The 27628-nt window shown below is 42.1% G+C and overlaps 1 protein-coding gene across 1 annotated transcript; it reads left to right on the top strand.

Annotated features, from left to right (window-relative positions):
• Positions 1-15400: 15400 nt before the first annotated feature.
• On the top strand, positions 15401-17058 carry LOC133721776 (probable aspartyl protease At4g16563). The gene has a single exon (XM_062148505.1). The coding sequence runs from the start codon at positions 15573-15575 to the stop codon at positions 16938-16940; it is 1368 nt and encodes a 455-aa protein (XP_062004489.1). The 5' UTR covers positions 15401-15572; the 3' UTR covers positions 16941-17058.
• The last annotated feature ends 10570 nt before the right edge of the window (positions 17059-27628 follow it).

Consider the following 27628-nt stretch of genomic DNA (forward strand, 5'->3'; position numbering starts at 1 on the left):
GGACAATAAGATGAACCGAGAGAGGAAGGCGTGTGATAGTGCATGGAATGAGTCAATGGATCCCGGCAGACACTCGAAGAACCAGTTCATTGCCTCACCATCCAACGTTTCGCTGAACAAGTGGCACAGGGTGGCGTCGTCAAATCCATTGTTGTTGGTGACTTTCTTGAAGGTGTCCATATGGACGAAGGGGTCAGACATGCCGCTGTAGTGTGACATCTTTGGGGTTTTGCATATGCTGGTCTGATAGCCTGCAGAATCGCAGCGGTGAAGGGCCCTGGTCTGGACGCGAAAAGCGGATTTTGAGTTGGCGCTGGGGTGCCCGACTCCGCCCGGATTAATCTCTGCTCCAATTGTTGCATCCTTTCCAGTATTTGGGCTGTTGCATTGCCGGCGGAACCTGCCTGGATATTCCGCTGGACCTGTCTGGGGCCTTGGCGCAGGCAGGTTGCCTTCAGTCCTCGCCCTAGTTTCCGAGCGGTTGGTGTGAGACAGTGATTCCGCCTCCTGCTCCAACATTAGTTGGGGGATGGGCGGTGGTCCCATCCCCAATAGTTCAGGTGGGTCCAACGGTACCTGCATCTGTATTATTGGTCCCGGTACCAATGTGCCAGTGTTGGGCCGACTACGCCTGGTGCTGCGTGATTGCTCGCTCTGTGCTGGATTGGCGGTGGCTTCCAGTGTCCTCTTTAGTTCATCAAAACGAGACATCCGCGTAGCCACTTGTTTTTGGGCCTCGGCCTTCTCTCTGCGCTCCTCTTCACACTCTCTGTTTGCCTTGTGAAGGTCCACCAGTGCCAGCTCATATAGAGCGGTGAGATCCCTGGCCCGTTGGGCGGCTGCTGCTTGGATTCGCCTCACCACCGGGGTTGGCTGGGGTGTTGAATAGTGCGCGGTTAACGCCTACGGCTGGGTTGGAGGGTTGGGGAATGGCTGACTGGTCCGCCTGCTCTTCAGCGTTTCCCCCGCTACCGTTAGTCATGGTAATTGTGGTGGGATGACTTTTTGTTCAAGGATTCCCACAGACGGCGCCAATGTTAATGCTCAAAGTTCGGCGGTAGCCAAACCTTCGTTTAACGCGGGTCCGATGGGCGGACAGCTACTCTGTGGACTTGGTGATCTTCGCTAGCTGTCAAACGAAAGACAGGGCGTCAGAGGGAGACCGCGTTGGGCGGTCTGCACTTCTCCGATGCCTAAGTCAGTCAATGCATATAGACAGCATAACAATAAATGAGTAGTAAATGCGTAATTAATGAGGAGAGAGGAGAGAACCTTTTATAGGTGAGAAGGAGGCTGGTCTTCTCCTTGTTTTCGATGTGGGACTGATGTGCTTCAGTTCCCAGCGTCAGGAGCTTCTGATGCTATCTTGGCACGGCGCGTCGGCGGTGATCTGGGGGTGATCCGAGGCTCAGGTTGTAGCTCGCCTGGCTGTGTATCCGTAGGCTATTCCTTTGGCGGGAATCGGTACCTCTGGCGGTACCATGAGCGTAGCTCATTATAGCTAATTATGCTTGTAAATGTACATGTATGTACACCAAGTTTCTCACCATTGTTCAATATCTCATTGAAGTCCCCGATGATGACCCAAAGAAGGGAATCAAGATCACATAAGTCTCTGATTAGTTGCCAAGATAAGTCACGTTCACTGGTACAAGCATAACCATAAAAACGTGTGAGTCTCCAACAAGGTTCACCAGGGCCAATACTAACTTCTATGTCAATATGATGCGCTGAGAAAGTGCGCACCTGCAACACTATATCATCCGTCCATAACACCCCCAATCCACCGGACTGCCCATCACTCAAAACTTCTTTATAATGCGCAAACCCTAACATCATTGGCCTTAATTAACCATTGGTTAATTAAAACTAATGGTTAATTAAGGTTGTGTTTAAGGAAAACTGAATTGGGAGAGAATTGAGTTGTGTTTTCATTGATAATAGGGGCTTGTTTATATAGAGGATTACAAGCATAGAGATAGAGTTGTACATGGAAACATAAATCGTACATTGATTGGATATCTCCTAAGATTCTCCGAGAATATCTCTAATATAAACCATATTTCAACTAGAGCAAGTAACCTCGGGTTTGGGCCAGACACATATTATGGATTTACTTGAACAATCCCCCTTGTGTTGCCCAAACGTGGTGCTCCTCTCGTTGCCTCATTAAAAACCTTGCCGAGTAACAACACACCCTTCACGTTTCGAGACCATACATGTAGACATCTCTCCCTAATGTCTGCATCTCCCCCTGATGACAACGGTCACGAGAGTTCGGATAACTTCGGTAAACGATGCTACTAACATGTTTCCCGAAAGTGGAATTTAGGCAATGACTTAGTGAGCAAGTCTGCCATACTGTCCTCAGATCAAACCTAGTTCACTTTGATCTTGAGGAGAGTCTGTTGTTCCTGATTATGCTTGGTGATGTCGATTTTGATGTAGCCTTGCTTCATTTGTTCAAAACAAGCAGCATTATCCTATATGCTCGTAGGCTCATCTGTGGTAGACTTTAAACCACAATTGTTCGAACATGCGTAACTATGGATCCAATCCATATACATTCACGAATCACTTCGTGAAGAGCAATAATCTCTGCATTGTTCGAAGATATAGCGACTAGGGTCTGTTCTGTAGACCTCCAAGATATCATGGTCTTTACCCAAGGTGAACACTTAACCAGTTTGGGAACGACCTTTGTGTGGGTAAGAGAGATACCCAATATCAGCAAAACCTTTCAAAACACATGTTGTTTTGGGATGGGGATAGAGGACGCAGGCCAGTGTTGGCGGCGTTCCTGGTGTGTGATGGGTCCGAATCCATCATCTTTCTGTAGGGATAGAACAAGCCCATATCAATCGTACATCTCAAGTATGGAAAAATATCTTTTACACCAATCCTAATGGCGTTGCGTTGGCGCATATCTATATCTTAGCTAACAAGCTTACTGCAAATGAGATGTCCGGTCTTATGCATTGGGCTAAGTACAGTAATGCGCCTATTGTACTTAAGTAAGACACTTCTACCTCTAGCACATCTTCGTCATCATCCTTTGGACGAAGAGGATCCTTTTCACGATTAAGACTACGGACGATCATGGGGGTGCTTGAAGGCTTGACCTTGTCAAAATGCCTAAGCATCTATCGACACGATGCTCAAGTTCCAAACCGAGACATAATCGTGTTCTCCCAAAATCCTTCATCTCAAACTCGGATTTCAAATGTTCAGCGGTTTCTCTTAACTCTGTAAGGACTTCCAATGAAGATCATGTCCAACATGAACCGCGATAGAATCCTAAACTTGTTATAGAAACTCGTGGGCATATCCCTTCCCAATCAAGTAGTCACTTTAGTGAGTGTTTCAATCTTATTGTAAACGCGCTCCGTGGTCTAGAGCCACTTGACTTGGGTAGATGAAGTTCACCATGAACCTTCATGTATATTCCATATCTAGATCCCCATATAGATACGTAGTGATCACATTTGTAAGCTGCATGTTCAGTTATTCGGAAATTACCAAACTGACAAAGTAGTGGAGTGCAATGACATCCATTACGAGAGAATATGTCTCATCGTAGTCGATTCCAGGGCGTTTTGTGAGAAGCCTTGCGCCATAAGGCGAGATTGCCATCACTTTTTCTCATCACGCTTTCTAACGAAGACACATTAGTCAATAGGTTTTATTTTAGGAGGTGTTGGCATCACTGGCTCAAAAACCTTCCTCTTCGTTAGAGAATCCAACTTAACCTGGATCGCATCTTTCCATTTAGGCCAAATCTCTCTACGTTGGCATTCATTCATCAACGGAGCGTGGTTCTATATCATCTGACTCAACAAACTCATGCGCAACGAAATGCACAACTACATCATCAATTATGATGGAGTTTCTATCCCACGTCTCATGTACACTAGTGTAAGTTCATAGAGCTCTATATTCTCAGGAATAGGTTTTGACGTTGAGGCATCCCCCAACGATAACCATAACATGGAAGATACTCATGAGACAGATTTTGAGTGTCGATGATCAAAGGATTAGAATGTGCCAAAGTATACTTCGAACTCACGGGCCTCCCACGCATCCTAGCTGGGGCCATGGCCTATAACGCCAGAGTGCCACTCTCTTTGGCATTGGCGCCATGCCTACCTCTGTGTAGGGTGGCGCTACGTCCTCTCGTGGGGACGTCCTTCCTTGCAGGCATGTTTGCAGCATATTTGTGTGATCTCGTCACTTTAGTAGGGATCGGGATGAGACATAGTGGGGATAGACCACGACAATTCCTGTCGTTCCTGCTGAACATCTGTGTTCTTATCTCCCCCTAACGAAGGGAAGACTGTCTCATCAAAGTGACATCCGCAAATCTAGCGGTAAGGAGATCGCCTAGCAAGGGCATGAAGTGGCGGACGAGTTGGAGTCTCAAATCCAACTGAGTTGCCCATTCGTCTGTAAGGACCCATTATAGAGCGTTGTGGTAGCGCAATTAGCACATAAAGGCACACTCAAATATGCGTAAGTACGATACTTGTACCCAGTCACTAGCTGTAATGCAGAGGTAGGTTGAGTGGCAGTGGGTCGTAGACGAATTAGCATAGCTGCATGCAATATTGCATCACCCCAAGAGGATATAAGGAAATTAGTGCGCATTACCAATGTCCGGACTACCATCGTAGTCGTTTCCGCGAGACCAATTGGGTGTGTTTATGGGAATATAATGTCCAATATTAGTCACAATGTAATAACCATCAAAAGTCTTCGATGTAAACTCTTTAGCATTGTCAAGTCCAATTGATGGAAGAGGATGATCCGGGGAGTGAGCCCGTTATCATATGATATGTGCTAGAAGTGTAGCATAAGCAGCATTTACAAGTGGACAATGGCACAACACGTGACCAGCGTGTTTGCGTATCAACCAATATCATGAGATATTTAAACGTCCGCAAGTTGGTTGAATGAGTCCATAGAATCCCCATGGATTAATTCTATGTAAGAACATAATGAGTATTTTCATATCATTTGCATAGGACGGTCTCAATCCTAATTTCCCTAAGGAACGGGATTTGTAAAACGAGCGAGAGGCTTTAGAAGCAACTAATGAGAATTTTGGTTGGACCTGAGCGTCTGAAACGCTATTTGAAGCAAGTTGGTGATTGCAGCATCACCTAGGGCGCCATCACTATGATGGACGCCATCCATGGCATCATGGATAAGGACTGCGCCAGCCCTAGGTTGGTGGTGGACGGAGGCAGTGCCCTAGGCAGCTGCATCGGTCACACTTAGTCCAGAAATCAACTTTTCATTCATGCTTCGTTTCGCTCGAAAGAAATGATGTCCATGTGAAGTCTTTAGTAGACGGATCATCATATCATGACTAGGATAATCTATCCAGTTGTGACAAAGCCAATATGTGTCTAAATCCAAGAGATCTTCTCTCATAACTTTATTGGATTTTATAGCTTGAATAGTGATATAGAGTCCACTAGAGAGACACATAAACTTCTCTCAGATGCGCCTTTGTTCGCAATCTTTAGAGGTATTGCAAAGGAACTCATTTCCGTTCTCTACATGCGTTTTCGCATGGAATCAATTGGCTATTCATAGGTGCGATTGGCCCTAGGAGCGTAGAGAGTTTTTGCGACAGTAATCAAGGTGCCTTTTGGCAAGGGGAACTTGGGCTATTCCATGTCCTTGAATTAATACTGATGGCCCAGTCATCGTAGTCACAAATTCATATGCTCAGAATCAAAATGGAGTCATAATGAAAAGAACTCGAAATTTTATTCATAAGCCAACGGAGTTACATCATTGTCTCTTTGACCAAAGAAAATCTAATCCAAAATGCTAGCTAATGCAAAACAATGGTAGTCGTCTAACTTCTTTCGGTAATTCCAAAATAAATGTGACCAGGTGAGTAGAGAGATGTCGGTGGAGCAAGGCTCGCTTAAGTACCACTAATCTCAGAACCTTCCTAGACATCACACTTACTTTGGGTGAGCCTACTTTGAAGAAAGACTAAACCATTGGCATTTACTACAAAAATATATGGCAATTGTCTATTACATATCTTGGAAAAATAAAGACTTAAACAGAATTGGCGATCTATTGATCCCAGCCAGATTTGCAGTCTTTAACCCTTCACTCTAGATCATCTTCTTGATCTTCTTGTTCCACATCGTGAGCTTCTCTTGCTTCACAATATGCTTTGTAGGTGGTGACAATTTCTTCACGAGCTCTACAAATGTGTGCCCAATGACCAGATACTCCACATCGAGAACATACATCTCTTTGCTCAGACTCCATTGATTGAGGCGCTTTGAAAGCGTCATTTAGATGGCTCTTAGTGTTGGGGGTGGAACTGTGAGCCCCGGGAAAATGTATTGAACTTATTGATGATCATACGAGAAATTATTTCGTGATCTCGACAATTGTCAAAGTGCTTGAGAATATTTTCAGAAATTTTCATAAAGTGAAATCTTCAATTTAAGTGTTGGATAATAAAGTACACGACACGACGAGTTCGTGGAAATTTTCGGGGAATTTTCCAAGTACCCGAGCTATTTACGGCGATTTTACGAAGTTGTGGGATTTAAGAAATTAAATTCAAGAAAATGGGAATTTGGTGGAGCGATGTGAGCCATTGATCCACTCACCACTAGATCTGGGCCGTCCATTGTTAAATGGACCAATTTATTTATAGTTGTTGATCAGATCAAAGAGAGAGGGAGAAAGTAAGCTTGAGAGAGAGAGAGAGAAAGAGACCGAGAGCTCGGTGCTCTCAGACCCTGTTAACGTTAGTGATCCGTGGGATCTCTAGTTAGCTTTAGAGAGAGAGAGAGAGATTGACACGAGATGTATAGTGGTTCGTCTCCGCCTTAGCGGGAGACTACATCCACTTGAAAGCTTATACTAGTGTGTTGAGCCTTGCGGCCCAAGGGGATTACAAAAGATGTAATGGGATGGATGTTTAAGTGGGAGCAGGCATTCCTTTTATAGGTGAAGGAATGCTTCTCCTTTACATGGTTTTCGATGTGGGACAAGCAAACAACTATTCTAGTATAGAAATGCATATTGTGGATGCAACTTGGCAAGGCCGGAAAGGTGGCTTCCCGGCGACGGATTTGCGACTTCCGGATACCGTAGCGTAGCTTGAACATAGGGCTACAAGATGCAAGTAGCGGTTGGGCCTCACCATGGCTTGTGGGTGTCCCAAAGAGGATGTTACTTATGCTTGGTGAGATAGCAAACTAGCTTGCTAGTAGGTATCTACAGACCCGAAGCACGACCCGACCGGCGCCACTCCTTTCGGCCACGGCACAGCGGCGGACCACCGGCATCTTCTGCATCTCGCTGTCACCTACCTCCCAGTAGCCTCTGATCGTCCATGCACTGAACGGAGAAGGAGACTCGACGACTAGAAGCTCTGAGACTTCTCCGGCGAGCTCTACAATTTCCGGCGATTCCGGCCACCGTTTGGGCCACCTGTGGTATGAAACCTCACCTCCCCGTCATGCTCTACACCCCAGTATGATTAGTTTTCCAATTAGATCGAGTTTTGACATTTTGGTTTCTGGGTTGTTTCTGCCTCCGTCGCGGTTCCTTGCTGCCTGCGACTTCTCCGACCTTCTGGGCTTCGTTTCTTGTTCGATTGCAGGTCTAGGCGAGGTATTGTGAAGCCTTCTAGGCTGTAGCACGAGGAATCCTCGGTTCATCCCCTTTCCATTCTCGGCAGGGTGTTGAGCTCAGTATCAGTCGATTTTCGAAGGTATAATCTTGAACCAGAATCACGTTTCGCTCCTGTGTTAGTGATCAGGTGTGATGGAACCGAGCTTGGTTTGATATAGTGAAATTGGGAACTGTTTTTGAATGGGTTATGTTGTCTTGTTTTAAGTTGTATTCAGATTTGTGAAGTGAGATTGTGGACTGAAATTGGTTGCATCTGTTGCTGGTATTGGAACTTTGTAATCAATTGGTTGTGTGTGCAATGAACTGTGGAGTTCTGGTGGAGCTCGGGTTTGTTTGGGATGTGTGTTTAGCTTGTTAAGTTGTTGTAGTTAGCAAGCTGGGATATACCTTGACTTGATTGTGATTGCATGGTTGAATGGGTATTGTGTTGCATGTTTGAAATTGTGGCTGTTGTAAAGAAATTGTGTATTGGTTGTGGAATAATCGAAAAGTGGTCAAGTTGTGAAGCTTGGGTGTGCATAGTAATTATATCAGAAGCTATCCAACCAAATTTGAGATAGAATTAAAGTGGAGTGTTGAAGTAATAATAAGTAAAGAAAAGAAATTAATGTGTATACATGTATTGGGTGGCCTTAGTAAATCGGGTGGACTCAATATATGTTTGGTCGATAACGTAACTTCAAGTGAATGTTTGATAATTAAGGTAATTATCGAACCTACCTCGGTTGGTCAAACGTGGTCAAACTGGTCAATGTTGGTCAAACTAAGAAGGTCGGTCAAACAGTGGTCAAAAGGGTCAACTCCTGGTCAAACCAGGAAAAGTTGGTTTGGACTATATAATAATCGTTGAGATTTTGTATAACTGTTCAAAAGTTATTAACTATCGAAATGTCGGAACTTAGGACTCCAGCTACCCGAGGAACGGAAGATTCGTGATCTCCGAACAACGTGAAATGGTAAAGCTTCGAAATCCAGGTAGGGGACTCGGGACTCTCTACTGGCTAGTGATTTTCCATATTTGATTATATACGTGATGCATGATGAAAGTACACTGTTAGTTCAAATTTAAAAAAATTTTAAGCTAACGTGCGTATAAGATTGTTGATGGCGGTGTGTGAGAGCGGAAAGGTGGTCGATGACTTCCTTGGGGATTAGCCACCCCTAAACCTCCGGAGGGTTAGCTACACCGATCGGACGGTGCGCAATCACAATGACGACCTTGTTCCATGTGTGTAGCTAGTGTGTTAAGTTTGGCGCTCTGTGACTGGTAAGGTCAGATGTTGGTTCTACGAAACCAGACCATCAGGTAAAGCACACGTAGTTTTCTAATCATGCATCAGGTTTTATGATGAAAAATATTTTAAGTTTGTCGTTCCTTTAAATACCTGGTTTAAGCATGTTTTCATACTGAGGCCTCAATAATTTATCTATCGATTTTCAAACCTAGTCGAGGTAGAGTTTCTGTTGAGCAGCGAGGACGAAAACTCACCCCTACAACAGTATGGATGCAGGTACTGTGCACTGGTGACGGGACAGTGGCGGACGAAGCTGGGTGTGCGGAACAAGTTCGGTAAATCCTTGTTTGGATTCTATTCTAAATTCTACTTCGCGATCTTCGTGTTTTGGAACTTGTTGATATCTAGTCTCGTGTTAAATTTAGTTGAATGTTTTTTTGTCCGGATTCGTACCCGGTGTTAGCCTTTATCCAAGTTATGGACGAACTAAATAGATTTTAGCAACTCAAGTTTTCACCTCAAAAGTATCTGTAGCTTCCGCTGTGTTTTTACAAAAAGTTTTCGAACAAAATGCCTAGCAGTTCTCTAGAATGTTAATCGAGCATTCAATTTATGTTTTAGAGCCCGCGGCACTGTGACGTGCCCAAGCTGGTGAGGTGAGGTTTGGGGTGTTACACCACCAACATGGCCAGAGGCGTTGCCTCCCTCTCTCTTTCCACGTTTACCTCTTCGGTTCCGTGTTCGCCTATTTTGGCGGTTACCTTCCCAAGTAGAGCGATTATATGGACCAGAACGTCCAGAAATATCCCTAAGATTAGGGTTTCGCTCTTGGCTCCCTCTCTTAGGGGCGCGACTATAATTGGATTCCGGAATATGCTATGTTTCCACGGATCTCGAATTATAGTTCTTCATAAGGATGTTGTCATGCTTTTCAGCGACATTCATAGCTCCAATGAGCTCATGAAACCTTGTGATCCGTCCTGCAGTAACATCGATTCGATAGTTCTTAGCAACCATCAATGCAGAGACGGGGAAGGTAGAGAGAGTCTTCTCAATCAACATCGCATCTGTGATCTCTTTACCACAGAATTCCATTAAGGATTTAATGCGAAGTGCTTCCGAGTTGTAGTCAAGAACTGACTTGAAATCACATAAGCGGAGGCTATGCCATCTCACTTCTAGGTCAGGAAGTAGGGAGTCACGGACGTTGCCAAATCTTTCTTTGAGTGAGACCCACAGCCTTCTGGGGTCTTCTTCATTCATACACTTGTACTGGAGCTAATCATCCATATGACGAGTCATTAGGATGATGGCTTTCGCCTTATTTGCCTTTAAGGCTGCTCTATTTGCTTCCAAAGCTTGAGCTTGCTCAACAGTTAGCACGTCCTGGCTAGGCTCGATAATCGTATCCAGGATTCCATCGGCCTTGAGATGCTGGTGGATATCACGAACCCACCTGTGATATTCAGAGCCAGTTGTTCCCAATGGAGCAAAGTCCAATTTGTTCAGGTTACTCATCCTGAAAGAGAACAAGAAAGGAATTTCTGAGCGTAATTGCTTCCAAGAAATTCAATTCTAAGAGGTATTGGATTAGATCGAAACAATGACGTAAGTGGTCGATCATAAATTCTCTACAAACTCTAAGTTTGGAGATCTCAACAAGCTCCAAGCTTGGAGTGAGCACGAACCCCCACAGGTCGGCTTAATTAGGTCTCCCATATGATGAAGAAATGGGGGTAGAAGAAGGGAGTTTGCAAGTCCCCGAGAAAAAGAAGAGAAATTGAATAAAAAACTAAAAAAACGGGAACTTTTAGTACAAAATACCTTGAAATAGGTCGCTGGAAAATTTGGCCGGAATAGTTGCCGAAAGTCGTTGACCAGAGGGTTGACCGTCGTTAACCTTGGTTGACTGACTTGCTGACGTGGCTGCTGACGTGTCGCCTGGTGGGCCTGCGGGCAGTGGGTCTGCGTCAGTGGGCGGCTTGGGCTGCCTCCTCCTCCTCCTTTTTTTTTTTTTCTTCTTCTTTCTGCCGATTTTCTGCCGGACGATTCAGTCGGCCGGTTCAGTGAGTTTTAGGCCGGTTTTCATGGTTTTTCTTCCGGTTCTGGATTTCTTGGTTTGAGATGCTACTTGTGGAAAAATTTAGTAGCAATTGGAAGTCCGGAAGGTGGTGAACCGGTGGCATATTTGCTGCGGGTGGTTTGGAGCTTCCGGTGGCTGGTTCGGTAGGTTTCCGGCCTGTTCTTGGGGTGGCGCCGCCGGTTCTGGACTCCTGGGAAGGAGGGCTTTAATATGTGTGGCGGGGGCCGAAAGGGTTTTAAGGTTTTGTATTCGGATTTAGAGTTTGGCTATTTGTTTCAGGGTTAGGATGTCGTGCTGATAACTTGTTTAAGGAAAACTGAATTGGGAGAGAATTGAGTTGTGTTTTCATTGATAATATGGACCTCTTTATATAGAGGATTAAAAGCATATAGATAGAGTTGTACATGGAAACATAATCGTACATTGATTGGATATCTCCTAAGATTCTCCGAGAATATCTCTAATATAAACCATATTTCAACTAGAGCAAGTAACATCGGGTTTGGGCCAGACACATATTCTAGATTTACTTGAACATGTTGTAATTTTCCTTTTCTTCAATTTATTTCTTTTCCCCAATTTACTTCCGCATTTCTTGACCGTGCCGACTAGTGCTTGATCGATGCTCTACTATTTTGTCATTTTGTCGGAATACTCCAATTTCGCGCTTTTTTTATCTCATTTCCGCAATTCTGCTAATTTCCTACACAATAAATATAAATAAATAAATTACATAATAATTGACTTGAGGATTAACTTATTTCTAGTATTTTAGATACAATTACATGCATAGAAATGCGTGTAATCAATTAATTGAGCGAAACCCTAAGGGCTTTGTTAACGTTAGTGACCGAGGGGGTCCCTAGTTAGCTTAAGTGAGAGAGAGAGAGAGAGAGATTGACACGAGATGTATAGTGGTTCGCCTCCGCATGAGCGGGAGACTACGTCCACTTGAAAGCTATACTAGTGTGTCGAGCCTTGCGGCCTAACAAGATTACAAAGTATGTAATGGAATGAATGAATGTGTTGAGTTGTGGGAGGAGGCATTCCTTTTATAAGTGAAGGAATGCTTCTCCTTTACATTGTTTTCGATGTGGGACAAGAAACCACACTATTCTAGTCTAGAAAGCCTAGTTGTGAGGGCATCTTGGCAAGGGCGGGAAGGTGGCTTCCCGGTGGCGGATTTGCGACTTCCGGATACCGCCGCGTAGCCTGAACATAGGGCTATACGATGCATGTCTCGGTTGGGCCTTGCCATGTCTTGTGGATGTCTCAAAGTGGGTGTTACTTATGCTTGGTGATGTAGTAAATACTCCATATTATTGGAGGTATGTACAGGCTTCGAGTCTAAGAGGCGGTGTCTTGGCCATCACGGTGCAGTAGCAAGCTCGATGGGGCAATCACAGGTCTATGGGTGCAACGTTTGCTTAAGGACATTGGTGGTGGGCGGAGGTAAAAAAGCGCATGACTGATTCACTGCGTTGGAGTGGGTCGATTTTCGCTAGGTGGGAGTAAATTCCTGTGGGTGGGAGCTTTATTTGTTAAAATGTTCTATCTTTCAGTTCGGAAGGTCCTATGGGCTGCCTTGGTTCCTGGGAAGGTCAAGGTACATCTTTGGAAGGTTTGTAACTCTATACTGCCCACACTTTTGCAGCTTTGAGGGCGTCGAGTTCCTTTAATTGGAGGCTACTATTTTTGTAATGAGGAGGATGAAACCATAGCTGATGTCACGATGGAGTGCTCATTCGTGCCTGATGATCTGTTAGGAATGACTCCATCTCTGCAACTATTGATGCAACAATTGCCTTCGATGTCTGTTTTGGACTGGTTGCTGCATTGGCATTCATCTCTTCCTCTCTGAGAACTTCTCCCTCTTACTTGTTTTAATTTGATTAGTTTGGAAGGAGGAACAAAAGGGTATGGTCTGACAAGTTTCAACCTCTCAATCAAGTATACTTCCAAGCATAAATCTTCTCCAACTCTTTCAAGAGTGCTCGACCTGCTTCATTAATTGCCTAAAACTGGGCGTAGGGCCAGGCCTTGGTATCCGCCACCGGTAGGATGGCTCAAAGCTAACTCGAATGGAGCATTTGATGTGGCTACTCATAGAGGAGGGGTAGGCATTGTCATTAGGGATGAGTAGTTGCAGGGGCTGCCGCATGCTTGGATTGTGTTCTCTTTCCGCTGTTGGTGGAAGGCTTTGTAGGTAGTTTGGCTTGCCAGTTGGTGAAGCATTTCCATGTAGCTCCAGTTGTGTTCGAATCGGACTGCGCGCTTGCAACTTGTACGTTCAGGCTATTCAAGAAGATAGTGATGATACTTCAGAGCTTTGCGGGGGGTGGGGAGGGTGGGTGGTGTTGGTTGGTTGATGATATTTCTCATTATTTATCTTCCTTGCAAGGCTGTTTTTTCACTCGTGTATAGATAAGCAAATAAGCTTGCTCATAACTTAGCTCAATGTGCCTTAAGCACATGTTTGATTATTTCTTAGAGGGGAAATGTCCCTCCAATGCTTGAGGAATTCCTCACCACTTAATGTAACCCGTTGTTATATTAATAAAGCATGTCGTCACAGTTTCAAAAAACAAATGTTGAAGTTAAAAAAAAAAAAAAGACAATATTATCAATATTCATCTATCCAACATTTTCAATATATATATATATATATAATTTTTTGTCATTATTGTGTGGTTACTACTGATTCGAGAACTTAAGATTTAAACTTAAGCCGAATGAATGTAAAAAGAAAAATAATGTTAGAATCTATACTGATGTTCATCTTACTAGTAACCGATCAACAATGGACATAATTTTCTTAATCAATTATTCACTAAATTGATTAATTTAAACTAGCCATGATGTGAGGATGACACCACGACTCACATCATAATCACGTGTCTCGAGCCTTAATTGACTGATGTCTCTTCCGAATCAAATCATTGATGCTTCTCTCAATCCCAGTATCCCACCATATTTGCAGTAACCTTAATCGTGTGGATCACAGATCCACCTCACTTTTTTTCACATGGACAAGCACTAAAGACCCAGAGCACTCAATGGCCCTGCATGCACCTGATTATGACCCCTCTACGACGCCACCGTTGTAACTCACTAGTCACAACTATCTTGCAACGGCTATATCAAGGAACGGAACGGAAAACACGACTGTGCGAGACTTTTCGGCGTCGTTTAAGTAACTTTCTCAAGATGACAAAACTGGACCCGGAGTTTTAGAATATTACGAGGATTGCCCCACCCAACATGTCCTTTGTGTAGGTTCCTTGCTTGCTAAGCTGTCCCAAGTGCTAGCTAGCATTCCTTGTCTAATTATTTGATCATAATTGTAGTGTAAAGTATACATTTTACCTAAAAGAAACTTTTGATGGAGGCATGGCATATCTAGTGAGTGCTTTTGCATTTTTCCCTTTCCTATCAAGAACTTTACTAAAGTTCTTAATTAATGTAACCTTTTGAATATTAATTATTATATTCTTTCTGGGCCAAATTACTAGAACTTTAGCAAAATTATATGTGGTTGAATTGCTTAGGCATGGGGTTGCATAGTTTGGTTATGGTTTGAATGACAATTTGGTTTTTAAAGTTAAATTCTTACTTTACTTTAACTTTATTAGTGTTTTTTGCCACATCTTTTACATAGCTTGAAGATTTTTGTAGTTTGGAGTAATGAAATTTTTCCAAACTTGGAATTTGTAAAAAGAGGAAAAATTTTCAAGTTGAGATCACAATGAGTGTTAAAAATATCTTTCACTCGTCCTACTCTTTCGATCATATTAGCTAATCCAATCTTAATTCCTCGTGCTTGTTGAGTTCATTGTTAAACCTATAGTATTTCATTTGCTTATATAGATTTATAATCGTAGTTTCAAACACAAGTTTCAAAATTTCAATTCAAATCATCTTTCGCATATTTATTGTCAAGTTTCATGACCTAAATCGGCTAGCTTTTAATTTGCACATTTATTAGTTGTTAGATTCCATTGTATCTTTAATGACACTTGACACTTAATATTATTGAGTCGAGGAGTGTTAAAAAGATGTTTCTGTTATCCTATCCCTTCACATGAACTAATCTGATCTTAATTCCCTATGCTCTTGTTAATTTCATTGTTCAAAGACCTCTAATCGTAGTTCAAAAACAAGACATTTCAAATCAAATCATCTTTCTCATACAATTGTTCAATGACTTAGGCCGCCTCTCCCATTCTAGGCATCTACCAGTTGCCAAGCCTCATAACATAATGACACTACACACACTTAATGTTGTCAATATGGTTGGGCTTAGCAGTAATGTAGGGCTCTGACTGTAAACCCACTGCTCAACCGGAGGAGGATAGTGCCATGGTGGGCACCCTCTGTAAATTAGTCCAACAAAAAGGGCAGACTATGTTTTGCCCCAATCGAACTTGATTCTGTTCCTCCTTTGGCCCTTTCTTCTTCAGTAAGATTAAAGAAGCTGCTCAAAAGCAAACAACACACTGAAACCCACCACCATCTTTTCTCCTCTTCTTCTTCTTCTTCCCCCCTCACCCAGACCCCTCACAATTCAAAACTCCATGGCGACTCCCAATCCCCTCCTCCTCTCTCTCATTTCCCTCTTCTCCCTTTCCCACCTCGCATTCTCATCCAAACTCACACTCCCTCTCACCCTACTCGCCACACACTCCTCCTCCTCAGATCCAATCCAGACCCTCAGCCTCCTCTCCTCCGCCTCACTCTCCCGCGCCCACCACCTCAAACGCCCCAAACACTCCAACTCCTCCACCACCAAAGTCCCTCTCTACCCCCGCAGCTTCGGCGCCTACTCCATTTCCCTCAGCTTCGGCACACCGCCGCAGACCTCCACCTTCGTCATGGACACCGGCAGCAGCCTCGTCTGGTTCCCCTGCACCTCCCGCTATACCTGCTCCAACTGCGTCTTCCCCAACATTGACCCCACCCACATCCCCACCTTCATCCCCAAGCGCTCCTCCACTTCCCGAATCGTCGGCTGCAAAAACCCAAAATGCGCCTGGATTTTCGGCCCCGAAATCAATACCAAATGTCCAAACTCCTCCCAGGCCTGCCCGACGTACCTCATTCAGTACGGCTCCGGCGCCACCGCCGGAGTTTTGCTCTCCGAGTCCCTCGATTTACCCAATAAAACCGTCCCCGATTTCGTCGTCGGCTGCTCTTTCCTCTCGATCCGACAACCCGCCGGAATCGCCGGCTTTGGACGTGGCCCGGAATCCCTCCCCGTCCAAATGGGCCTCTCCAAATTCTCCCACTGCCTAGTCTCCCGCAGATTCGACGACACCCCCGTCAGCAGCGACCTCGTTCTCTACAGCGGCTCCACCTCCGACGACAGTGGTGGCGTCAGCTACACTCCTTTCCAGAAAAACCCCGGCGCCTCCAACTCCGCCTACCGCGAGTACTACTACCTCGCTCTCCGCAAAGTCGTCGTCGGGAAAAAACACGTCAAGATACCGTACAAGTACTTGGTTCCGGGGGCCGACGACAATGGCGGGACCATCGTGGACTCCGGGTCGACGTTCACGTTCATGGAGAGGCCGGTGTTCGAGGCGGTGGCGCAGGCGTTCGCGGCGCAGATGGTGAAGTACACCCGGGCCAAGGACATAGAGAACCGGACCGGGTTGAAGCCGTGCTTTGATATTTCCAAGGAGAAAACGGTGGACTTCCCGGAGCTGGTTTTCCAATTCAAGGGCGGTGCGAAGATGGCATTGCCGTTAAACAATTACTTCGCTCTGGTCACCACCGGCGGCGTTGTGTGCTTGACCATCGTCACGGACGGGGTGGCGGGGCCCAGCGTGGCGAGTAGTGGGCCCGCGATTATTTTGGGGAGTTTCCAGCAGCAGAATTTTTACGTCGAGTACGATTTGGCGCACGATCGGTTCGGGTTTAGGAAACAGAGCTGTAAAAAGTGAAAGAGAGCCCGGATTTATTTATTTCTACTGGTTGACTAAATAGATTATAGTTTAAGATAATAACTTTGTAAATTTTGTGATGATTTATCACAAAACAAAAGGAATTTCTCGCTTTTCGTTTTCGGTGTCTTAGGATTTTCCTGCTGATATTTGAAAGGAGAAAAGGCTGAAAATAAAGAGCACTTTGTTGTGGTGGAAAAATGAGGATATATGTGTCATGGTGACCGCACTAAGGAGGAATTAGCCGTTATAAAACCTTTTTACATTATAATTCAAACCCTTAATATTTAAAATCTTAAATTATGATTTTAAATTATGAATTAAAATCTTAAATTATGATAATAACAATTTACTATAGTCAAATCCGATATAGAGGCTCTTTGAACGCGCCTCACGCGCGACAAAAAAAAACACAGAAAAGTGCAGTGCGATCTCTCCCGGCCGAACGCCGGCGCTCTTGCCGCTGCGTTCCGGTCCGGGAGAGGATGTTGAGTTGGGAGTGCAGCAGGTCTCTTGTGCTGGAGCGTGGTCCAAGGTGGGGGAAGGATGGTTCGTTCTGGGGGTGGGAGGATCTATGTCGATCTGTCCTATCCGGATCTTGGGCGTGGGCTCGCTGGCTGGGAATCAGGGTTTCTCGGTGGCTTCTGGAGTGGCTCTGGAACATGGTTCGCCGGCGACGATCTGTGATGTATCGGCGGCATCTGGGGACTGGGAGGTGGCTGAGATCTCGATCTCAGGGAGGTGTTGAGTCTCGTTGCTGGATCAGGTTTCGGGCGTGGTTGGGTGGGCTGAGCGGTGTCGTGGTGATGCGGCGGTGCAGGATTGCTGTGCGGCGGCTTTGTGCTCCTTGGAGGCGGTCTGGTTCCGGCGGTGGGCTTTGGCTGCTTGTTGGGTGGGCTTCTGCGTTGGGTCTTTGGGCGAGACGGTGGTTGGGCTGGGCTTCACCATTTGGACTTTGCTGTTGTTGTTTTTTTATTTTTGTTTGCTTTGTTGTTTGTTATGTTGTTTGTAGTTTGTGGTTTGTTTTGCGCAATTTGCGAGCAATAAGTCCCTACATTTGTTGTGTAGGGATAGTCGGGCTTTGTGTCTGTGGGTGCACTCTAAGTGCCTTGTCTGCTCTAGGTAGGCGGCGAGTTCCTTGCTTTGTCAAATGGTCGTTGCCTCCTAGTGGCAGGGTGAGACCTCATGCCACTGGATGTAGATTCCAGTGGCAACATGATGGGAAAGCTGGTAGAACGGAAATTACGCTTTGCTGCATTAAAGTTGCAGATCGAGTAATCTTTCCGTTATGTCACCGCTGGGAAGCAAATAGAACCGTCTGGAGCGCGTTATTTGCTAGCTGGTGTGGATTGGAGTACATGTATTTAGTGGAGTCGTCTCATGAATTTTTTTCTGGATGTACTCTTGTTGCAGATTGTAATCTGGGGTTTAGGCTTAATGTCCCCCCCTTGTATTCTCCGGTTTCATTTATGAAGGCTTGAGGGCAGCCGCACCGGCCCTTGTTCAAAAAAAAAAAAAAAAAAATCTTAAATTATGATTACATCTACAAATTAAATTCACTGTGCTTGACAACAAAAATTCTTAAAATCAAATAGATCTAAATTTTTAGAGAATAAGAAATTTCGTACTACATATTCTAAGTACAACTGTGATCAAGTCAAGATGATGTGCTATTTAGCATATTGTACTAAAACAAAAGGAGAAAAGAAAATTATGAAAGATGAAAAGGAGAGGGTTCTGAGTCATCTCTTGTCATTGTTGATGAGTTGTTATGTGTTTTGGAGGAAGAAAATTAAAAAAGAAAAAAATTTGTCTAGCTGCCCTTTGGTCCCGACTCCATAATTTATGTTATCTGAATTGTCGGAGCAATTACTAAAATGGTACTCCTATAACTGCTACCAATTCATGTAAAACGGCCAGGCAGCTAGCATTCAAAATCCTATTATATTATCTCATTTTTCAATCAGTATTACCCAATCTTGGTGGGTACTGAGTACATTGTACATTTTTTTAATCAAATTCATTAATTTAATTAGATAAAGTTCAATAGCAAAATTACAAACTTCAATATAACACTAATAATTACGCGACAAATAATGATTGATGAATCACTTTTTTGAATACCACATGCATCCCATTTTATATAACAGGTTGACGTAGCACATCTACATCAATTAATAAAATTTTCTAATATGTTAGTTTTTATGCTACATTAACTGTTACATAAAATGAAAAACAATATAGCATAACTAAGCTGGACAAAAGTCGAACTAACAATTATCAATCGCATAACATCAAAATTAAGCTTAAACTCTAGTGAATCCAATACAACTCAAAGCAACAAAAACTAAACCATTAATTACTTGGTTGTCGCCACGAACCGTACCAACGCTGTCATGAAGTTGATAGGCATGTTTGGAAGTTTCCTAGACAATAAGATGTAGGTCAGAGTTGTGACTCTAATCAATTATTCGGTTTGCATATGATGAACCATCAAACACAAATGTGAAATTCACATGTAATTGACTCATGTAAAGCATGAACATTAGTCTACGCAGTTGTCTGCACATGTTTGAGAGGGCACTTTGATCTTCTTTTCTCTTAAAAGATGCACTAATCTGTGGTTGCATTCACATTAGAAGTGATAATTGAAATAACAACAAAACTATCAAAAATTTCATTTTTATCAGATCTAAAGATGTGAGTATGGTGTAAAGGAGTTGAAAAATTGATATTGGGATTCAATATCCCTAGCTACCCTCTTTGGAGATTACATACGTACCATAGACCCACCCTACTCTATTGTAAATTAGGGATTAACAACCCCAAATGGTGGATTTCCCATTTCCATTAGGATGACAGCCTCTAGATCCACTCCAATCTCTGTTACAATATATATGAGATTTCTAATCCATGTACCGGTTAGGGATTACTCGCCTTAGACCCTCACAAAATCCCCCTCAACATATATATCGTTGTTTTACTTTACAATAACTTATTTTGCACAACATAATGTATTTAATAGGCTTAGGCTTGTGACATCTCTGTCTTAGTTATGGAACTCATTTCCTTGAGGCAGGCATAGAGTTCGCAATCGATGGTTACTTTACCCCAATTATAGTAATCAGATTAATTACTTGGAAGCAGCATCCTTAAAATCAATGGAGTCTTGTTGAGAGAGTAATTATAGAGTGATAAAAATTCTGGTGGAGTGTCTTATCATTCCAAAGATTTGGTACCATCAACAAAATGTATTAATGTAGCTCATAATATTGCTCGCTTTATTATTCGCACGCACTCACGCAGGCGTGATTTTTTTATTTGGTTAAACCTCTCTGCTACACTACCTAACACAAATTTAGAATTTAGATAAGAACATAAACACAAGTTTGATTCGCCTATATATAGACATAAATGTGCTTGTAGGTAGATTCATAGGCACATTACACAGCTATACTGTATGTGCAAGCATTTGATCATAATTAATATGATAAAACAGGCAAGGCAAGGAGCCAAGGAGTGGAAATGCCTATTGTGTTTGTCTTGCTGCGAGTAACTCATCAAACAAGGAAATACAGATGATCTGGTAACTGCAATTTAGGACCACATCAAAGTCTAGACAAATTGTTTGATATACCAGCTCCTAAATAGTCTCCTATTTCTCATCCACTCTGCCAAGTCTAGACAACTATCATTCTTAATTTCATGCAATAATTATTACAAGCCCATTCTTCATATGATCTTGGTGGGTACTAGTCCTTTTCTCCAGTTCCCCCATTAGGAGAAGCACCAAAAAATTCCACCCAGATTACACGTTAGAACTTAGAAAAAGAACCATTCAAAAAGGACTATGCTATCAAGCGAAGACTTCAAAAAGATAAAGAGGTTCTTCTAAGACCGAGACTAGCTTGTTCTTGCTTAGTTTGTTTTTCGGGCTTATAGCCTTCCTTGTAATCAAAAGAAAAAAAGAAAAAAGAAAAAAAAAGAGGACTATCTTATCATGGTTTCATTGAAAGACTAAAAGGGTAATGACCAAATATTAATATCGAGGTCTTAAATAATAAATACTCACTATTTCAGAATAATAACGTATATATTCTGAATTTTTTTTTTAACCGTTGAATTTATATAGTATATCTAGAAGGGAAAAAGTCACAAAGAGTACCCCAACTTAAACTCATTCTACACTTTGGTACCTCATCTTCTAAATAAATCACTTTGGTACGTCAACTCATTATTTCTATATAACATTCATACACGCCGTTACTAACACGGTTAACTCAAGTGTCACATGGCTGCTTTTTCTATGGGTGTTTTCATCCTTTAATGTTTTCCCTCTAAAAATCTCATAGCTTTCACTAGATCAACTAGTTCCCTTCAAAAGTTAAAACTCCCTCCAAAATGTGTCATTTCTGTTATTGATTATGCTACTACAAGTACGTACGTAGGGTGCTATTATAAGGAATGAAGTGTCACAATCACTACTACTACTACAATTGTGTACTACTAATATTCATGAATTCAAATAGATTAACAACCTCCATAACAGAGAAAGCACAAGAACGACTGATGATTCCCAACCTTTGAATCGCTGACTAATAGACAGGGGCAGGGAAAAATGTAAATGGACGAAAACACCCATAGAAAAAAACCATGTAGCACTTGATCAGTTAACGGTGTTAGTAACAGCGTGTATGAATGTTATATAGAAATGATAAGTAGAGGTACTAAAGTGATTTATTTAAAAAATGAAGTACCAAAATATAAAATGAGTTTAAGTTGGGATACTCTTTGTGACTTTTTCCCTATCTAGAATATGTCATATTTAGAACTATACTAACCATGTCCGGAGTAATGCGCTATATAGTCATGTGGGAGAGGTCCTACTTCTACCATCTCGTACAAAATTACAAAAACGGAAGTGGTTCTTGCTAAGAATACAAAGATTGGGATATTTCGATTTGTCGAGAAGGATAATTAAGCGATGGTGAAGATGGGAAGACATGTGATTTGAATAAGAACAAAAAAAATGAGTCATCACAGCACACGGATTTAAATTGGAAATTGAAGTCTTAGCTTTTGAGTTTTGATTGCTTTTGGAATCTCTTCTCTCTACTCACCGCCCATTAGTTCGAAGAGAAAGTCTGTGTAGGGACTTGCTGGTTGGTGGTGGTAAATGGTAGTGTGATAACTTTGTTTATAACATGGGAATGGGATTTGATCTGAAATGCTCTTTAATTAGTGCTCCTTTGCATTCGTCAACCACAACCTAAGAACCTTGCAAATTCGATCAACTTTGGAAATTGGACATACTGTAACTTAAAAGATTAGGTATTGTGCTAATATTTCAAGGCCAAAGTCCAATGATTATGCATAATGTGTAGTTGACTGAACCAACATTCGTTGTTGGATATGACTCTCATTACATGCTTGATGCGAATTAGAAGTGTACACCAGCTCCATCGATATACCTGCGTTTGTACACCAGCTCCATCGATATACCTGTGTTTGTACTGATATCGACTCAATTTTAGCTCGTTCGTGCTCGATTTGTGAAATGAATAAACTAAGTTTGGGGTTTAGTATGTTGGGCTCGTAGGCTAATGATGCAGAGAGGATGGCGGCTCAATTTGAACAACAGTTAGACCGTGCTAAAGGAGGAAAACGAAAAGTGACTAGTAGACAGGAAATGGCAGTTCGGTGTCTGATTGGGACGCACCTTACCTTTCCGGAAAGGGAATCGCGCCAGAAACAAGACTCATCGCTTTGCCATGAGCTGTAGCATTTTTCGGGCTTTCGGGATCGTTTAGGGCCTCAAAACGGCATTTTTCTATTTTACCCGTTTTTGGTTTTCTTAGTTATTTTTGGATTGTTTTCGTTTTTATCCATGGGCCTTAGGGTTTCGTTGTTAGTCGCCCTAGGATACTTTTCTCTTATTTATGCAGCCGCAAGCTGCTGCAGAACGCATCTTTCAACTTTTAATCAATATAATAGAGATTTTCTCTTTTATCTCTGGTGGACTCCAGATTCTTTTGCTTAGGTTTATTGCTGGTAAACCTAGTTATCAATCCGACTGCGTCAGCTAAACTTTTGGAAATACGAGAAGACTTTTACTTGTTACCTTCTTGATGTGCAACGGAACGACATTAGCATATAGAGTGCCTAGCAATTGATGTGAGAGAGACCAATCTAGGAATAGTATATGGACCAGTCTAGGATTGTACAAATTGGGAGGTATTAGTAGCTGGTTAAAACTTAAAATCATGTACAGGATTATCATAAAAGTTGCAAATCAGTACAAAATTATTGGTGATGCCGTGATGGTAAGGTTCAGCAACCATGTGAGCTGTGCTTTCCAATTAAAATCATGTTTTAATAGCATGATTGACAACCTGACTAGAGCAAATCTAAAAGAATTGGAGAAATTGAGTGGCAATCTCAGTAATGAACCTGTAACCAATTAAATAATCCTAATTAATTATAGTCCATGCAAGGTAATCAAAGGGGGCCGGCAACAATGGAGTAAAGTTTGGGTAAAATTTACAGAATGTTATGAAGATGAAAATGATGGCTAACCATTCACTCGCTGGATTGCTGGAGCTATAGAGGTTAGAAAGAAATATTTCATTCGAAGGAATTCATCAAGAGTCGGAGTGTTAAATTCTCGAAATTTGAAATTTTTAGAGATTTCTTTCGTGTTCATAATATTCGTCGGAGCTCTAGGATGATGTTTATTATACGATTGTAGGAAGATGTATTGTCTTATGACACGTTTACTTACTTGGAATGGAAAATAATCATGAATCGGAGACAACTGGAATGAGAGAATAAAGGAATCGGTATTGATTCCGGATGAGTTGATTTCTAAACCCATATCCCCCATTCATAATTAAATTCCTGAGTATTCAGGAATCGATTCCTTATAAGGAGGTGGGACCTACACCAATTCCGATTCCTTCATGTGTTAGTAAACGCAGGAATACTTTTACCCGGAATGATTCCGATTCCTTTATGTATTAGTAAACGTAAGAATAGTTTTACCCCGTAATCATTCCCTCCCATTCCCAGTAAGTAAACGTGCCCTTAGAGTAAAGAGTGTTTTAGGCTGCTTGAGTAAATATGTTTTGTTCTACGGTAAAGAATGTTTATTATTAGCTTTTATCACTACTATTGTCCTTGTCATGTCTTTAAAGCTCCTATATGTGGGTTGAGAAATTCTTGCATAGGGTCAGCTGTACCACGTGGCGGTGCGGCTGACCAATCAAAAGCCATAATTTTTTTTTCTTTTTTTTTCAAAACTATCCTTATTTTTTAAAAGTAAAATATCCAAAACACCCCCTGCTAGGGTCCTGATTGGTCAGCCGCACCGCCACGTGGTACGACTGACGTACGCAAGAATCTCTCATGTGAGTTTCTAACTTTAGGAGGCCTGCTCCTTTGCCTTGACTTGGACTTTCTTAATTTCTTTTGGGCCATTTGTTGGTCTTTACTTTTCGGCCATTTAAACAAAGAGAAATGCTTGAAATTCTTACCACGTCAAATTGATCGTTATAAGAAATTTTTGAAGAACCTTTTTTTTTTTTTTTTTTTTTTTTAGAATAACTAAATTTTTATTTAAATAAGAAAGCAATTACAAAACATGGGAACAATCGGTGGTGAAAAATTCCCCACTCTCTTTTCTACTAGAAAGAGTTACGGGTCTATCATCACCGATGACATTCATGAACCAAGAGGGCTCAACCCCTAACCAACTATGACGGCCATTTAATTGGGTTACAAACTGAGCAATACCATGAGCAGCACCACTAGCCACCCTAGAAACATGATGAACACTTTGAATTTCCACAGACCCCATCAGGAGCCTAACCTTTTCTACTAACACTCCTTTCACTGGCATGCAATCCTCCTCCCCATTTATCAAATTAACAGCCTCCAAGCAATCAGTTTCCACCATCTCAGGCCTCCAACCATGCTCCACCATCATCTCAAGCTCCAAAATCACTGCCTGCAACTCATTAGCGCAAGGCTTAATTAAGACGGCTTTGCAACCGTTCACCCACTGCATGTACCAACTCACCATCACTTCCCCTAATAACACAACGCAAACCAACCTAAGCTCCATTATCAAGGATAGATGCAATTAAGCTAGCTTCATCATACCTTGAGATGGAGGAGACCAACTAGCTTGAACAATGTGAGTAGACGTGGTACCAACCTGCTCTGGTACTTGCACCGCAAGCAAATTATTCCAAATACAATAACATTGCTCATAAATAATGGCTGCAGGTCTTGGTTGACCCCCATGCACTACCAAGTTTCGTTCTTTCCAATTACTCCACATAATAACAACCAAGAGTTTAAGTGTTTAACTCCAGCCACCGATAGAACTTGAATAGCATGATCAAGAAAGGAAGAAAAACCATTCAACGTACCCGGGTCCACTTTTGAGTAAAAGCTGTTAAAACCAAATACAAAACAAGCTCACATACTTATGTCATTCAAACAACACAATTACAAGTTTACAACATCTTTAGAAGATCAAAATATACTATTGATGTCCATGGTTAAAGCCATTGATGCAGCTGCAAGAACAAGGATCAAAACGAGGCTGAAATCTTCTGCTAGTCACTAACTGTAGCTTCTGAATGGGCAGAACTCAATGCTTGTAAAACGGTGGTGATAATAGAAACCCTACCCTCTTATTTATACAAATACAAGCCCTAGGAATCCTCCCATAAATGTTTTCCTTAAGGATCAAGTACTGTACTTTAGAATCCTAATGCATCACGTACAGTTTAGGACTTTCTTGTAGTCCAAATAATGGATTGCTAATCCAATGCTAAATACACTATCACATTAGATATCTAAGTAGATTATTTTCTAGATCCATGTTGCACTCAATTTAATATTTAATGATTTCCTAGTTGCTCTAGGATAACTCGTGATAAGTCCATTGTTTTCAAGCAATGTTGAACAAAACTAATCCTTGGAGAACAATTCATGGTCTGTCTACTATTAAGGTACTTCAAGCGAACACTATTTGCTGCAACCAAATAGAAATGCTGCTTCTATGGCTCGTACGATGGCCCACTCGCTTGATGAGTTCTTTGAATTAGCAGATAGGAAGCCTGATGAAGAAAAGGCAGTTGTATATGGTACATGCTTTTTGTTTCCATTGTTTTCTGTTGTTCCTTGCATTTATGAATTGGGGGTATTAGATTGTATACTTTGTGAGGATCAATTGAAGAAATTTAAAGTGCAAGGCAGAGGTTAATTAGTTTTGCTTTTCACATAAGGTGTGAATGCAGACTTTTTGATGGCTTTCATTAGGATTTAATTGTTCATCAGAAAATAAAAGCATTCAATTATATTCTTTTGGTCACTAAAAATTAAAGAATCTCAATACTGTAAGGTTGGTAGCATCTGAAATTACAATTTTAGTCTTTTGGTCACAATATGATCTAAATATTGTAAGATCGGTAGTATGCATCTCGCTGACCTGGAAATTTTTACCATGGTCAGTAGAATCTGGAATAGCAAATTACCCAAAACTACAAATACAGCCCAATTATTCCCTTGCGCCAAACCCAAGAAGCGCATTTCCTTGCAGTGAGGCGGGTGAGCTTGGATAGCCCATGCGGTCGAGTAAAACCAGCTCGGGACCTATTCTTCTTTTTCTATTGACGAAAATGTCCTTGAATCTATATTTTGACACATAATAGAGGAAAATAGTGGGAGATTCCCCCAGTCTCATACATGTGTCCTCTTTCTCTTCTCTCCGTCTTTGTAAGTTCCGACGCCGACTTTCAGCCATTGTTTGGTGGCACTGCCACCACTAAAAGAAAGGGGAGGGCACCGAACAAGACCTAAGCTTAAACGCCGCAGACAAATGACAATGAGAGAGAGAGAGAGAGAGAGAGAGAGAGAGATCCATATCTAGATCGAGATCCATGACTAGATTGAGATCCTCATCTAGATCGACATAAATTGGGCTGGCGAATTTGAAATTCTCACTCAAACGTGAAGTTTGGTTCCTAAATCTGACAATTTGAGGTATGCATATTGAATATCCCAATTTTACTTCTATCGAATTCACAATGAATTGTTCATTTCTTTAATATTTTTACACTTTTTGTCACTGAAATATGTTTTCGATTTTGTTCTCGGTGTTGTCGCTGATATGTATTTGATTTCACTTAATCGTTCATAAATTGATGCTCTGGTGTTCGTGTTTAGGTTTACAGGTATAACTCTGTTTTCATAGAGTAGTTGGTTAATTCAAGGATTATTCTTGCTAGACTTTCTAATTTGTATTATGTGGCCAAGGTTGTTTCTCATTACACGTCTTCTTACCATTGCATATATTATGACAGTCAAGTTCTTAAGAATTTCACATTATCTAAATTCCTATTGATCCTCAGTAGCAATATTCTATTCCTACTGACCTGCAGTAGCAATTACCTTATTCCTACTGATCCTTAGTAGCATCCATTTTCTTAGACTCGTAGTCAATTCCCTACTGGTCCCGATCCTCAGTAACACTTACCCAGTTCTATACTGTCCTCAGTAACACTAACCATATACCCCATTGATCCTTGGTTGCAATTACTTAATTCCCTACTAACCCTCAGTAGGAAACGCATCACTGCAGTTAGTAATAGTTACTCAATATATCACTTACAGTTAGT

The sequence above is a fragment of the Rosa rugosa genome, chromosome 7 (assembly GCF_958449725.1).
Source record: "Rosa rugosa chromosome 7, drRosRugo1.1, whole genome shotgun sequence".
Classification (NCBI taxonomy): domain Eukaryota; kingdom Viridiplantae; phylum Streptophyta; class Magnoliopsida; order Rosales; family Rosaceae; genus Rosa; species Rosa rugosa.

Bases quoted from the DNA above. Each gene is read 5' to 3' on its own strand.
- LOC133721776 (XM_062148505.1), top strand. From the start codon at position 15,573: ATGGCGACTCCCAATCCCCTCCTCCTCTCTCTCATTTCCCTCTTCTCC.